The 16,349-nt window shown below is 45.8% G+C and overlaps 1 protein-coding gene across 5 annotated transcripts in view; it reads left to right on the top strand.

Moving 5' to 3' along the window:
* The window catches only part of PDE8B (phosphodiesterase 8B), a 254,927-nt gene that overhangs the window by 172,417 nt on the left and 66,161 nt on the right, over positions 1–16,349 (top strand). For all 5 annotated transcript variants that reach the window (XM_070468576.1, XM_020902681.2, XM_070468574.1 and 2 more), the window contains exons 7-10: positions 6,199–6,277; positions 10,449–10,589; positions 12,011–12,099; positions 14,338–14,398. In XM_070468576.1, coding sequence (XP_070324677.1) covers positions 6,199–6,277; positions 10,449–10,589; positions 12,011–12,099; positions 14,338–14,398 — 370 coding nt within the window. The remainder of the gene's footprint in view (positions 1–6,198; positions 6,278–10,448; positions 10,590–12,010; positions 12,100–14,337; positions 14,399–16,349) is intronic.

Below are 16,349 nucleotides of genomic sequence, written 5' to 3' on the forward strand. Positions count from 1 at the left end.
AAGACTTTGTACTTTTATTTTAGATGTTTTCACAGTAAATAGGATTAGGAAAAGAGAGATTTCATTTTGGTTTAATTCTTCAACAGTGTATGATCTACAAGTGAATAGCAGACGCTGTATTGCTTTGATCAGTAATTCCCTCATTTTATTTTAAATGACTGCTTGAGTTTTCCTAGGCAGCATGAAGTGTGATGGCACAGGTCAGAGGTCAGAAGGTACCTCGTCCGGGGGAGTGGGGCGAAGGTACATCTGGCAATTTGAAATAAACATCCGCAGGCAGCACTGGAGCTAAAAAGGAAAGGGCTTTAGGTTATCGTGCTGATGGAATCTGCTCAGAGCCAGGGGACTGAGAACTTCTCTAGGACTCACAGATTCAGAACTCGGCAAGGTTCTAAGCACCTAATCCTGTGCAAGTCCCATAACTTCTCACCCCTCAGTGACTGGAGCTGGTTTGCAGAGTCGGGCTCACTGTAAAGGTCATAGTGAAATGCCTTGGGTTCTTAGTCCAAATCTGCATCACGCTGGTGAACGGACCTGGCCCAGCAATTGCGGTCCCAGGAAGGTGGGTTTACTCAGAACCCTGACCCCCTCATCTTCTGCACCAGCTTCAGCTTAGCTGATAGGAAGCCTCCCTTCCCAGCCACAAGCAACCTGCCGGGGAGCAGCCCCTGCAGTGGGGAGGGAGGCAAGTCCTCTGCAAGAGAAGACAGAGGAGGAAGGACTAAGTGGTCAGGTCCTTCTGATGCTGTTTACCTGGTTGTACCTCAGCTATCTCCAGCTCCCTTCTTGTTCTTTGGAGAAGTAGCGGTGGGGTGTGTGGTTTGATTCTCCCTCGGCCTAGTGGATGGGAGAGACGGTGACCCTCCGTGGTCTCTCCAGCTCCTTAGGGTACTTAGGACATCTAAACCATCTACCTGCACCCCAGGGGCTGACAGGCAACTCTGTGACTTGCTGTTGATAGGGGAAATGAGGCTCTGTGTTATACAATGCCAGAATAATTATAGTCTAATTATATAATACTTTCCCCTGCAATTCCACCCCCAGCTGCAGCTAAATATGTGACATTACTAGCATTCAGCAAGGACGCGCTGTGCTGCATGGATAATACTGGATGTTGAAGGCAGACACTTCTGTCCAGTCTTCGTGGATGGTGACCAAACTTACTCAACCAAGAAAAAAGATCATGTAATCAAACATAAGATACCTAATCTAGAAATTCCATTATATGAGAATAACTTTTAAAGATAGAACAGAATCATACTTCCGTGTACATGTGGTGGATCGCTTTATTAAACAGAAGAATTCATGAAAGGGGAAATGGCTAGGGAGACAAGGGAGAACTGATGACCATTTATCACTTATGTTCGTGTGCTTCTTTATCATGAAAAGAACTATGTTAACCAAAATATCGGTAGGATTTGGGCATTTATTGGGGGTTTAAGCTGATGTGCGTGCTAAGTCACTTTAGTCATGTCCAACCCTATGGACTTGAGTTTACACTAATGAAGGGTGAGCTATTGTTTCGTCATTAGACAATCTGATACCCATCATCTAAGGCTTACACCCGGATCAGTTTATTTTACTCCAAGTCTTAAGACAGTAGCAGTCCTCCATTTTAGAAAGAATCAACTCCTGATGTGCAAACCTCAGTATTCTGTAGAACACTACACCTCTCATTACCAACCGATGTTTATAGAGCACTTTATCCTCACGTGGGCTCTGCGTCACAGCCGTGTGACGGGAGTAGAAACCGAGCTGTGATGGTTAAAGTACCCAGCCTGTGCTGCATTGCTGCCCAGGGGCAGTGCTGGCTGGCAGCGCGTCCATGACTCCCTCCCTGCCACTTCCACACTCCTGCTGGCATGTGAGTTTGTGTCCAGAACCTTCGCCCTTCATGGCACCCACCTTGCGCAATCCATCCTACCCAGGTTCTACAGCCTCAGTGTGTGTGTCTCAGAGGGGTGTGCATGTTTTGTTGGAATAGATTCTAGAGTCCCTTTGTTAGGAACACAAGAGATCATGTAACCCAACCACCCCAGCACAGTTGTCAGAGGAAACACTGAGAGCCAGAGAGACTCTTGGCATGGTTGCGAGTACCTGATATGGGGGTGGCAGTGCTGGAGCAGAGTCCAGGCACCCTGTGTTAAGTCAGACGCGCTCTGCATGCCGTCATAGCACTGTGTTCCCTGTAGACTTTCTACCTGTTGTTGTTCAGTCGCTCAGTCGTGTCAGACTCTCTGTGACCCCATAGACAGCAGCACGCAGGCATCCCTGTCCTTCACCATCTCCCAGAGCTTGCTCAAACTCATGTCCATTGAATCGGTGATGCCATCCAACCATCTCATCCTCTGTCGTCCCCTTCTCCTCCTGCCTTCCATCTTTCCCAGCATCAGGGTCTTTTCCCATGAGTCGGCTGTTTGCCTCAGGTGGCCAAAGTATTGGAGCTTCAGCTTCAGCATCAGTCCTTCCAATGAATAGTCAGGGTTGATTTCCTTTAGAACTGACTTGTTTGATCTCCTTGCAGTCCAAGGGACTCTCAAGAGTCTTCTCCAACATCACAATTTGAAAGCATCAGTTCTTCAGCCCTTAGCCTTCGTTATGTTCCATCCATACGCTCACATCCGTACATGACTACTGCAAAAACCATAGCTTTGACTATACGGACCTTTGCAGGCAAAGTAGTGTCTCTGCTTTTTAATATGCTGTCTAGGTTTATCCTAGCTTTGTGATACTCACCTTCTCCATGAGGACCTTCATGGACAACTAAGAAAATGAAGGTGAAATGGTTACATTACCAGCACTTCTTGGGTTTTCACAACAATATTCTGTTTCTCTGGAGCTTTTCTAATTTTTCAACTTCTCAACCTGAAGACTACAAAAATACATATGCATTGCTGTGTTATATGGCTCCTAAGAACAGAAAAATTAAGCTAAATTTCTTCTATGTGAAGAATATTAATAATTAATGCAGGAAATTTAATTCTCAAACTCCAGAAACATGATTCAAAGTAATTACTTCATTTTGCTACAGGCTTATTTAAACAGAACCATCAGCCAAATTGAGTTAAAGCCTAGATCTACACATGGCAGTCCCGTACCATTCATCCCCGCAGACAGTATTCTGCTGGTCCTGCCAACATACTTTAACTATTGATAAAGATCTGCTTTGTTCCATTGGGCATGACACTCACCGGAGAGTGTATGCTTTGTAGTGAACATCCGATAGGTGCATTTTGGCAGCTGGAGCTAAGATCGTGTATGAAAGCAGCCTCTTGAATTGACAGAAACAATCATACTGGGAAGTTGCTGTTTACATACTTAATTGAGCCTCACAGTTACTTTAAGAAAATGCTTGGGTGCGAGGGGAATGTGTCATCTGATCAGACCTGCTAGCACTTCATTATCCAGCTCCCAGAGCTGAGGGACTGGCCCACACAGACCGTCTTTTCCGTGTGGAACTGCTGGAGACAGGGCTCGCTTTCCTGTGGCTTTCCAGGGTCCAGCACCTTGCCTGGGTGCTGGACCCAAAGGCCTGAGTGCACTTGTGATGAGACTAGCTCTGCTTGCTTCATCGTAAGACGTGGTGCAGTGATGACTGGTAACAATTTTAAAGTCCTCCTTGATTCTTTTTCACCTTTTACACCATTGTGTTTACAAACACTGCCTTGCTAACAGGACAGCATACAGCTCATATTCGGTCGGCTGTAGCCACTTCCTTTATTTTTTGTTTTAATTGAAGTATAGCTGCTGTACCACATGTTACAATATGTGCTGTGCTTATTCACTCAGTCGTGTCCAACTCTTTGTGACCCCACGGACTGTAGCCCACTGGGCTCCTTTGTCCATGGGGATTCTCCAAGCAAGAATCCTGGAGTGGGTTGCCATGTCCTCCTCCAGGGGATCCTCCCAACCCAGGGGTCGACCCAGGTCTCCCGCATTGCAGGTGGATTCTTTACCAACTGAGCTACCAGGGAAGCCCCTATGTTACAATATAGTGATTCATAATTTTGAAAGATTATGCTCCATTTATAGTTATTATAAAATATTATTATACAATATATCCCTACAGCTTATTTTATACCTAATAGTTTGTACTTCTTTCTCCCCTCTCCCCAGTGGTAACCACTAGTTTGTACTCTATATCTGTGAATTTGCTTTTGTTGTATTCACTGGTTTGTTGATTTTTTTGGTTCCACATATAAGTGATATCATAGTATTTGTCTTTCTGACTTATCTCACTTAGCATAATGCCTGCCAAGTCCATCCATGTTATGCTGCAAATGGCAAAATTTTGTTCTTCTTGTGTCTGAGTAATATTCCATTGTGTATCTACACCACATCTTTATCCATTCATCTGTCAATGGGTACTTACATTGTTTCCATGTCTTGGTTATTGTGAATAATGCAGTTACAAATATTGGGGCATATGTATGTTTTTGAATTGGTGTGTTTGTTTTTTATGGATGTATCCCCAGGAGTGGAATTGCTGGGTCATATGATAGTTCTGTGTTGTATGGTTGACACAGAACTTCTGTTTCCAGTTTTTTGAGAAACATAGCTTGGAACAATTTGAATATGAAAATGCCTTACCCTGTTGGGCATCTTGGTGGAGTGGGGTTTATGTTCTCGTCCGCTCACCTCCATTACGATTACTTACTGTAAGTAGTTACTGTACTTATTGAAGGCTCCCACACTGGCATCTTCATCTCTGCAGTGACGGGAACACCACCCATCAATGGACTAAAATCCTTCATTTCCCATGAAGGTTGCCTTGCTACTATTGAAAGCAGTTCTTGGCTTGATGTTTCAGATACACTCGTGAGAAAATGTAGGCTATGATTAACTTTTCCTCTCACCAACAGCCTTTGAAAGCTTTAAAGAACAAAGAATTATTCTGAGATCTTGCAAATAATATTAAGTACTATGTCTTGAAATCTTACATTGTCCCAAATACTTTGAGACATAGCTCACATAAACTATCTATGTTGATTCTTACAACAAAATTGAAAGAATCTGCCAGCAGTGTAGGAGACCCAAGTTCGATCCCTGGGTTGGGAAGATCCCCCGGAGAAGGACATGGCAACCCACTCCAGTATTCTTGCCTGGAGAATTCCATGGACAGAGGAGCCTGGTGGGCCACAGTCCCTGGGGTCACAAGGAATCACACAACTAACACTTCGCTTCATTTTATAGATGAGGAAACTGGGAGCCAGCAAAGGGAAAACTTTGCCCAGGGTCCCTTAACTGGCAAAATACCGAACCAAGTTTCACCCAGTTTTTTCCTACTGTCTGCCTTGTAAACAGTTCAACGTAGAATGGCAGTTAGATGCTCTATGAGAGAAAAAATGAATAGTGTTTCAAGAGTTTGTTTTACGAGAAGAAACATCTGTCTAGTAAATTAACATTTTTTGTGGGGGTAATGTATAAGAAAGCCTTCACTGGACTTGTTTAAACAGCCAGCATGAATAAGGAGGCTCTAGAAACTAGGCACATCCTTCTTGAGTTAGATGGTAAGGAGCTTACTGTATTTGGAGTTGCTCTAGGTTGAAATGATTTTAAATATTCCAGATACACAAGGAAGGTCATCAAGAATAGTGCCCACCTGGAGACCTGTAAAATGAACCGGGCAAGAGGATTTCTGCCCTCTTTGCCTTTCATCAGACGGTGGGTATAGTTGAAAGCAAAGTACCCTAAAGGCTTCCTAACTAAGGTCATCAAAGTAAGAAAAGGAAAAAAAAGTTTCTATGTCTGTTGCAAAAGGCCAGAATACCTCAGATCCAATATAGGCTTAGTTAGGTTTTCTAAGCTGATGGGGACGGGACTTCTCCATGACAGTGCTATGAATGAAACAGCAGAACGTCACTGGCGCGGAGCACGGGCGCCTCTGAGATCGGCTTCTGCGTGTCTCTTTCCTTGTGTCAGTGTGAAGGTTTCATCCAGCACACACAGAAGTCATTGCATGGCCTGTGACAATTGGCTGGACAGCTTCCTTCTCTTTGTCTGCTGTATGTAGAAGTACCTGCTGTTGTTTGTTTATTTCGCTTGAAAGGGTAGGTTTCTTTTTTTTTTCCTCCAAAACAGAATATCAAAAGGTACTTGGTTTTAATGAATCTGAGGAACTGTCTACTTTGATAAGTTAACAGATGAAATGCTCATGGTTTTCCCGCAGAACTAACATGAATCTTTTGCAACTTTCAGGGCCTGTAATTCAGTGTTTACAGCATTAGACCACTGTCACGAAGCCATAGAAATCACAAGTGATGACCACGTGATCCAGGTAGGGGGCACTTTTTATCTTTAGACATCAAAAGAGAGCCTTTCAAGTCTGAGCCACCCTTTTTTGAGCACTTTGCTGTAATTCTCACATTTCAGCACATTTTCTTTAGAGAAAGGAACATCAAAGTATGCAAAGAAAACTGATACTCTTCAGCTGAGAATTAGATACTCAGTAAGAATAAAAATTAGTTCAGATCAGAACCTGCGATTTCTCTGACAGAGATGGGATAAATTCTTTAGACTTTGTGGAAAGACATTGTTTATACCAAAGTATATCAGAACTGTAAATACTTATAAATGCCTTGAGAACAGATTATTATCAGTGGTCCTCATTGATTTGCCTACCATTGGCATTCCAGTTATAAAGCACTCTTATATAATATAGGGGGTTCCCAGGTGGCGCTAGTGGTAAAGAATCTGCCTGCAATGCAGGATACCTGGGTTCGATCCCTGTGTTGGGAAGATCCCCTGGAGAAGGGCATGGCAACCCACTCCAGTATTCTCACCTGGAGAATTCCATGGACAGAAGAGCCTGGTGGGCTACAGTCCATAGGGTCCCAAAGAGTCAGACACGACTGAAGTGACTTGGCATGTATGCTTAGATAATATTAAAGTTGTCTTCCTAAGGAAATGTGTTTGGCAGACAAAACCTTGTTGAAATAAAGTTGTATTATTTTTGGAAGGTAGGAGATCGCATGGACAGAGGCGTCTGGCAAGCTATAATAAATCCATGGGATCACGCAGAGTCAGACACGATAGAGCAACCAACACTGCAAGGCAGTTGCACTTAGCAAATATTCTGAAGTGCAGACTCTACACTGATGGGCCCCGGCCGGCCTGCCCTTGGTCTGCGCCGTGGCCCTGAGCATGACAGCACCCCCTATCCTCGGGAGAGATGAAAGACTGTGTCCAGCACAGCGCCCCACGACAGCCTCTCTTGTGCTCTCCTGTGAAACAGCCCCCTGCCCACACAGACACCCTGCTCCACATGGGGTCAGAGACAGCAGAGACCCACTGTGTGTGGGCCCTGTCATCCACACGCTCGTGAAGTTATCGCATTTCCCTTCAGGAACCCCATGAAAGAGACATACAGTAATACAGATGGGGAAACCAAGGCCCAGGAAGGCCAAGGAATTTCTCCAAGGAAAACCCCAGTAATAAATACTGGAACCAAAACATCCATCCATGTCTTTCTAACTCCGGAGCCTTCCCACCTGGTTCCCTGTTTGGCCGCATTTTTGGAATTTGTTTTCTGGCTGTCCCATGACATGGGTCTAAAGGCTTCCTCATGATGCTGCCTGTTACTGGCCCACCTGCCTGCGGATCTGCCCTGAACCACAGAGAAACCAGACATGTTTCTGTTATAGATCGGGCACAGATCCACTCCCACCTGGACGCGAACAGTCAGTTCTGTTCATGAAACACATTTGTTTTGCATCTCCCTCTTTTTTTCTTTCTCTACAAGAGAAAAGCAGAAGTTTCTTCATATATACTTGCATACCAAGGAGGTATCCAGAGAAAAGGAATGAACTCACACCTCCAGCTTTTACAGGGAAGCCAGGTGGTGGTTTTAGTGATGAGGAGAAGGGGCTGTCTGCTGTCTACCAGCTGTAATCTTGCAGACAGTCCAGACAGATGAGTCCTTCCTTCTCCAGTTAGCTCCTGCTGGTCAGGAAACCTGCATCTCTGGGAGAGGTGATAGGCTGATGGTGTCACAAGCTATGAATCACTGCCAGCCTTTACCTGAAAGAGGAAGGATCAGGGGCTGGGGACGGTGGGTGCCTGGTTAGGGGAATCCTTGTATTAAAAAGGAAACTATACTGATTGCAGAGTTTCCCTTGGGGCACCCGCTCAGGCCCCTTCACAAGCCTACCAGCTTCCTAAATATAAAACTCAAGAACAAGGAGGAGGTTGAAGAGAGGATGTTATATATAAGGGGGAAATGTAAAAGGCCTTTGTGCCATAGATTTTAAAAGGTGTCATCATGAGTGAGTTACGTCATATATCTTCTTGTTCAATACCAGAGTCCTTCTCGGGGCAGCTCCGCTTCACAGGCATGTGTCTGTCAGTGCAGGCGGCAGTAGCACTTGACATTCATAAAGATTATCTCTCTCCCTTTCCATCCATAGAAACTGTTCGCTTCAAAACACTTAAGTGGTGCTGACCATGCACCAGATGCAGCACTTAGCATTTTGCACATGCTTGTTTATTAAAACAATTGTTTCTTAAAACAATTCTATGAAGCAGGTACTACTGTCCAGGCCATTTTACAGATGAGGAAACTGAGGTCCAACTGCCCGTGGTGCTAGTGATGGACAGAGCCAGGATGTGAACTTGAGTGCCTTGGCTTCACAGTCCATGTCCTGGAGTACCTGTTGCATTGTGAGGTCGCCTGGCATGAATGAAGGGCTATGACTTCTACCTGTCTTTACAGCCTACTAGTCAAAGCAGAGTAAACACATAGGAAAATATGAGCATTTGGCCAACAAATAAGGAGAACAACACATTCTCAAGTATTATCCATTCCTCAGCTGTTTACTGAATAGTCCTGAATATCCAAAGACAAATCTGAAGTTACCTTTGCCCTTGAGGATTTTCATGTCTAGTTGGGGAGAGAGAAAGAAAAGAATTTAGATTCAGTGTAATAGGGCATCAGAAGCCTGCACAGGAGAGAGTGGGAGTCGTCGGAGAGGCACAGGCTCCACCTGTGTAGGGCTTAAGGACAGCTTGCTGGAGGGGGGTGGAAATCGGAGTTGACATGACCAGGAGGCGGGGCAGGGCCTCTAGGCAGAGAGCAGGTGGGCAGAGTCCTGCAGGTTGGAAGACTAGCCCAGGCCTCCTGGCAGCAGGCAGGGCTGGGCCGGGGGACTGTGAGCCCGACCTGATGAGCAGGGGTCCTGCTGTCCGCCCAGGGAGGCCGGCGACTGCCACGTGCAAGTGATAGAAGGTCAGTGAAGACAGTGTTACCGCCCCTTCCTCTTCAGTGACCCCTGGAAGGCCCGAGAGCCGCCCCCCAGCCCCTCCTCCTCCCAGGGCGGACGGTGCTAGTAGAAGCCAGCTTCCCCAGGGAGTGGCTCCCCACCTGTGCCTGCATCACCGTGTTCCCTGCTGCTGTCATCGCTGTGGAGGGCAAAAGTGAGGCCATGTGCAAGACCCTTTCTGAAGCAGCAGGTGGATGTCAGTTACTCCCAGAGAAATCCGTGACCTAGATGCAATGCGCTCACATTCTCCCCACGGCCCTGTTGCTTTACCCTCTGCTCAGCTGCTCATCTGGTGATTCTGTTCTTTGAGACGAAATGGGAGGCTGTGGACAGGAGCTGGGAGGCAGCCAAGGTATAGCTCTAAATTCCAGGGCCCTGGACAGAATTGTGGAAAGAAGCTTCTGAATCTGCCCATCCCTGCATGTGCTCAGTGGGGACAATGCCTAAACCCTGCACTGTGCCCAGCTGTGAAAGGACTGCCTCCTGCCCAAGGTTTTTAACTGAATTTATGCCTCAGTTAGACCGGAAGTGGCCCCAAGGCATAGCATTGGTTAATAGACAGTGGCAATTATCTATTAATATTATCTAGACATGAGAGATCAAATTGCTTCCTTGTAGAAATGTGATTAATAGAAGCCACGACCTGTTGAGTGGAATTCTAGTTAACTTTTTTAAGACTTTTTTCTGATGTGGACCATTTTCAAGTGTTTATTGGATTTGTCACAATATTACTTCTGTTTTATGTTTTGGTTTTTTGGCTGCAAGGCATGTGGGGTCTTAGCTCCCAGACCAGGGATCCCCTGCATTGGAAGGTGAAGTCTTAACCACTGGGTCAACAGGGACATCCCTCTAGTTAATTTTTATGTGTTCTTTTTTTTTTCTGAGTTTTTTCTTTCTTCATGGGCAGTGGGTGATGAATAAGGCCCATTGGAAGGGGGCACTAGTAGATAAAGGTTTCTTGCTATTTTTACTGCTGAAGAATTTCTTCCAGTTTCCAGAGGGCCCGGGGTGCTGGGATGGCAGTTGAATGAGCGCATTGCTGGTCAGGAGGGAGCCCACTCACTGGGGCTGGGGGACTCGTCTGGACCCATATCAGAGAACGCTGGCCCAGGGCACATTTTCTGTGCCCTGACAAGTGTTCTGCAGGCACACGGCATCCTGTCCTGACTCATACCCACTTCCCATTCACAGTATGTCAACCCAGCCTTCGAAAGGATGATGGGCTACCACAAAGGTGAACTGCTGGGGAAAGAACTTGCCGAGCTGCCCAAAAGTGACAAGAACCGGGCGGACCTTCTCGACACCATCAACACCTGCATCAAGAAGGGCAAGGTGGGTGAAACCAAACCCATCCACAGACCCTGCCCAACTAATACACTATGTCACCTCTTTCACATGGGCTTCTTTAATAATATTACAGTTAAGTGAAAAATCTCTTATGTTTGTAAGATGAGTTCAAATCTGAGTTAATTTTGGATAGCAGGCAAATCTGGTGCTTATCACGATGATGTAGAATCTGAAGATTTTCTACAAGGAAATTTCTTCCTCCATGTGATTATATCTCACCTGTGATGGCTGGAAATTCATACCTGTCTCCGAGCAGAGTTCCTCCCAGGGTTTAGTTTATCCAGAGTTTGAAGGACAAGGATTTAGTATCAGTATTTACATGTTTCATAGGCCCACTTTTCAGTCTTTTTTTTTTTTCTAGTCTCTTTACTCATCACGGTTGAGTAGAGACATACAGCTCCCTCGTCCCTGCCTCGGCAGTCTGTCCGGCAGCCTTCTCTGCATCCCAGCAGATGAAGGCAGTGGTGTGGATGCAGTGGGCATCTCCCACAAGCCCTTCCTTCCAGACCGCTGCCCTTGGAGCAGGAACTGCCTGGGCATTTTCTTGGAAGCATTCAGATGCTTTCTCTGATGTGAAGGAGTTCGATAGCTTTGCATTTCTTCACTGTGGGACCGTTGTATGGGAATGCAGTAAGTTTGTATTAATAGAAGAATATTAGGGGAGTGAGACCAAAAAGGAAGCAGGACAGGTCCTCCAAAAAAACTTTGCTGGGAGAGTGCTGCCACACACCTGGTGACCCCAGCCCGTGTACCAGTTGGCGCTCCCGTGTGAGTATTTGGGTGAGAAGAGCATCTCACGTCCTGATTCAGCCACTTCCTCCCAGAAGCAGTGGAGGTGCCTCAGGCTCCCCCTGGAGGCCGCCAGGCTCTTCGCCCTGCCGGGTTCCCCAGGGTCTGGATGCAGGAGGAACCTCACACTCCCCTTTGCCTCATCCATGGAACCTACCGGGAGCCAGACTGAGCCCAGAGAAGGCTTGACTGGAGGCCCCAGAGGATAGTAGAAGGGGAGTTGAGATAGATTTATAACCACATTTTCTACTTCCTCATGTGGGCAAATTAGTTGGCATCGCTGAGCCTCAGTGGACAGATCTGCACCTGAAGGGGGATGAGAACCAGGCTCGCAGGTTGTCATAAAGATCTCAAGAGAGACCTTAAAGAATTCCTCGACCTGGTGCCACCACACCCATGGGGCTGAGAGCCCAGAGCCTGGGACGGGCAGCCTGGCTGTGGCTGGGCCCCGTGACTGAGCCTTACTCAGCGCCACAATGGGCACAGCTAGAGAGCAGTGTTCTGTGAGGTGTAGGAAAAGCATGTGGGAATCTCACTGCTGAACGTGATGAGACCCTCTGTAGGAGCCGCTGAGTACCCGGACGGAAGGATCTTGAGACCTCTCTTTGTCCGTGTAGGAGTGGCAGGGGGTCTACTACGCCAGACGGAAATCCGGCGACAGCATCCAGCAGCATGTGAAGATCACTCCGGTGATCGGCCAAGGAGGGTAAGCGCTGACTCTTAACCTCTGCTGTTTGAGGGGCCCCTGTGGGCATTGGGTCTGTAAATGGGAAATGCAAGTGGGTTGAACCCACCAATACAATAGGATTGGGTGTGTATATAATGCGTGCCAAGGCCACCTCTGCGCAGCCACTGAACAGATCATCCCCTCTTCTCCTGCTTGTGGACCTTAGGAAGCCTCAACCCAACTGTCCACCTCCATCTGGTTGTCTGTGGTTGTCCCACGCCCCAAGGAGCCAGTTTGTAGACCTTCCCTGTCATCACTGCAACTACAGAACTTCGGGCCTCTTGGGAGCTGAGCTCCTCTCCTTGGGGTTCCGGCTCTGTGATGATCTCGCCAGGCCTCGGGGCTCGCTCACGAGGGGAGAGCACGAGGGTCATGCTTAGGAGAGAAAGGTGTCTGACCAGAAGCTGAGGCAGCTGATTCCATGTAACCTCAGCTTACCAGAGGAGCCTATTCATTTGCAGAGAAACAAAGAAAATATGCAATTCCTTTTCCTTCTCCCAGTTGTTTTGTGAGAAGGTTTGTGGAGCCAAACAGGACCCCCTAACAGTACCCCACCACGGAGCCTTTGTAAAGGAGCCTACAGTCAACCAACCAGCCTCAAAGTAGAGGTGTATAAGGTCCACACGCCGTTGGGTGGCATTTTGGAAAAAGAGCAGTTACGGTGTGAATAACCAGAAAGGAGAGTCCTGTCCTGACTTATTGTGTGTGTTAGTCACTCAGTCGTGTCCGACTCTGCGACCACATGGACTGTGGCCGACCAGGCTCCTCTGTCCAAGGAACTCTGTAGACAAGAATACTGGAGAGGGTTGCCATTTCCTCCTCCAGGGGATCCTCCTGACCCGGGGATCGAACCCAGGTTCCTGCATTGCGGGCAGATTCTTGACCGTCTGAGCCCCTGGGGAAGGTTGGAAGACATTCTGTAGCCAGAACAGTGTCTGCAGGTTGCTTCCCCTCCGATTTTACTTACTGGTTAGTTTTGAAACTGTTCCCTGCTCAGTTCAGAGACCACTGCCCCAGGTTTCCTGCCCCTCTGCTTCACTCCAGGTGGTGGGGGCACTGGCATGCCCTGACAGGGGCCGTGAGCGTGCAGAGAAAGGCCCCCAAGGGCCCTCTTCACCCCACCGAGCACGCAGGCCTCTGCGGGGCATGTCCAGCCGCAGTCAGAACTCACGGCCATGCTGGCCATCACACTGTTGTTTCCGACTTCATCCGGGAATGTGTTTTCAACCTGAGATGTGTGTGACCAGAATTATTAGCTTACAAAGCAGAGGAGACCATGCTACTCTTTGGTGATTTCTGTCAGGATGAGTTTTTCTGATCTTTCTGATTTTATGGGTAAGAGCAAGAAGTTCTGTTGTCCAGAGGCAGTGTTATTCCCCGCCCCCCAATATTTCCCCCCAGTGAACTATCAGAAGAAAGTCTTATTAAGGGTAGGGACATTGTACCTCTTCCTATTTAGTGAAGCTCAATACAGAATAACCAGCATGTTCGATTCTGTCTTCAGAGTCCTCAGAGAAAACTGAACCCAAGAGAGACAGAAGCAGAGCCACAGAGAAGAGGGGCATTACTGTGAACCCTAACGTGGCCTGCGAAATTCTGCTCCACTCTGGAGAAAAGTCCGCTGATCTCCGTGTAGGACTGAGGCACCTGTTGTCTTTTCCATCTCCTTGTGGTGATGACCAAGACCACAGGCAGTCTTGGGATTCTGTCCATAGCCTTAAAATAAGAGGACTTTTCTCTGCCCTGAAAAGTGCCATCACGTATATGATGACCAGGCTATGAAAGAATGTGGAATATTAAAAATAGCAACCAGGGACTTTGCTCAATGTCCAAATGAGTCTTGGCCTTCTATATGAGCTATAAAAGTGTTCGTGTCTGCAGAATTAAAACCCATTTTGTTTGGAGTAGCATTTCATCCTGTCACCGAGGCTGTCTAGGAGCCGGCCTTCAGGAGTCAGTTAGAAATGAAGTATCCATTAAGAGAGTGTTTCTGAGCCAGCTGTGATGAAAAGGAAAGCCCAGTTTTTGAAGGCAGGTGTAGACTGTGTGTAAAAAAAAAAAAAATGCATCTTTTATAGATTGTGTTTTATTGGAATTTAAAACCTGCCCCAGAATGGACCCTGGAGTTTTACTTGAAGAAGATTCTGTTGATGTTTTCATTTGCTAACTTGTTGTCTCGTATGTCAGTCGCTAATCATGGATTATTTATGTTATTAGGAAAATCAGGCATTTTGTCTCCCTGAAGAAGCTGTGTTGCACCAGTGACAAAAGTAAGCAGGTAAGGTGTGCGGCTTGCTTCATTTGCTTTGTCGGCGTGACCATGCATCCGTTACCCTCTCACCCCCACTCTCTGTCTCTCTCCGCATCTACGGTAGTTGCCAACGTCGAGGCTTTAGGGCAAGATTAGGCCCTTAGACAAACAGTAAAAGAAAAGATTCTCCAGCAAGCCTATGCACTTTATTAGTAATGCTACATAGGTTATGGTTTAGCTTGTGACTGAACAGCGCAGGACCAATATATTTAATGAGATCATAATTTTTTTTCTTCCAAATAAAACCTGTTCTCATTTTCTACTTTCTTACATGAAAAGTATATATTTATTTGAGCATTTCACCCCTATAGATTCATGTCAAAAACAGAAATCATTTCCAGTTAGCACTGCGATTTTCTTTAACCACTATGTCATGCAGAACAATGTATTTGAGTGTTTTCTGAAGTAACAGAACTTTAATAAGTTGCTGTATTTAGGAACTTTATTTAGGTAGTTTTATCATAGAAGACAGCAATGGTGTTGGCATTTTTTTGTTTTTGATTTATACTTTAGTACTGGCCTGTGTGTATTTTCACTTTATGCTTTGAAGTTTGTTGATTAAAAACTATTCAACAAACTTAATTACCAATGGTCTATTTTTTAATAAAAATCTATTTATTTAGATATACTCGATGTGCAATATTATGTAAGTTTCAGTACAACATAGTGATTCACAATTTTTTAAAGGTTATAGTCCATTTATCATTATAAAATATTGCCTGTAATCCCTGTGTTGTTCTATATATTCATGTAGCTTACTTATTTGATGCATAGTAGTTTATACCTCTTAATCCCCTGCCCAATTTTGCTCTCCTCCCTTCCTTTTTCCCACTGGTAACCACTAGTTCTCTATACCTGAGTCTTTCTTTTTTGTTCGTTCATTTTATTTTTTATATTCCATATATAAGTGATATCATAGTCTTTCTCTGCCTTATTTCACTTCACATAATGCCCTCAAAGTCCATCCATGTTGTTGCAAATGGCAAGATTTCATTCTTTTTTATGGCTGAATAGTATTCCACTGTGTGTGTGTGTGTGTGTGTGTGTGAGAGAGAGAGAGAGAGAGAGAGAGATCTATTTTTGAAAACCTTTCAAACATGGCCTTTGACTTAGATGAAGATTTTAAATGAAGGGACAGTGTCTGTGAAGGATATGAAGGGCTCAGGGCATAATGCCTTTTTGGGTAACATGTTGGAGGCTTGGGAGGTGACTGGGATCAGGAGGAAGCCCGGCCAGGCAAGGAGGTAAACTAGGAACTGCAGACTGAAGATTCCTGAGCTCCTCCCAGTGAGAAGGTGGCTTCCGAGGACACAGGCTGAGTACAGTGAGCTTCCTGATATGTAAACCCTTGGAAGGTATCCATGCCCATGCTTCTTTAGAAACTAATGATTCAGTATTTGTATATATTGTGAAGTGATCACCACAGTAAGTGTGGTTAACATCTATCATCATACATAATTACAAGTTTTTTCTTTTAATGAGAATGTTTAATACCAACTCTTAGCAAATTTCAAATATGGAACATGGCATTACTAACCGTAATCCACGTTATACACTATATCCTCAGGACTTACTTGTTATAACTGGAAGCTTGTGCTTTTTGACCTCCTGCGTCCCTTTCACCCACCCCACCCCCACCTCTGGCAACTACCAAACTATTGTCTGTATGAGTTTGAGTTTTTGTTTTAGACTCTGCATATAAACGATGACATGTTGTGTCTGTCTGTCTCCACCTGACTTACTTCACTTACCGTGGTGCCCTCAAGGTCTATCCATGTTGTTTCAGATGGCAAGATTTCCTTCTTTTCTGTGGCTAAATAGTATTTCATTGTATGTATAGAAACCACATTTTCTTTATCCATTCAGCCATCCACGGACACGTGGGTTGTTTCCGTGTCTCAGCTATTGTAAATAATGC

The sequence above is a fragment of the Odocoileus virginianus genome, chromosome 6 (genome assembly GCF_023699985.2).
Source record: "Odocoileus virginianus isolate 20LAN1187 ecotype Illinois chromosome 6, Ovbor_1.2, whole genome shotgun sequence".
In the NCBI taxonomy this organism is placed as follows: Eukaryota; Metazoa; Chordata; class Mammalia; order Artiodactyla; family Cervidae; genus Odocoileus; species Odocoileus virginianus.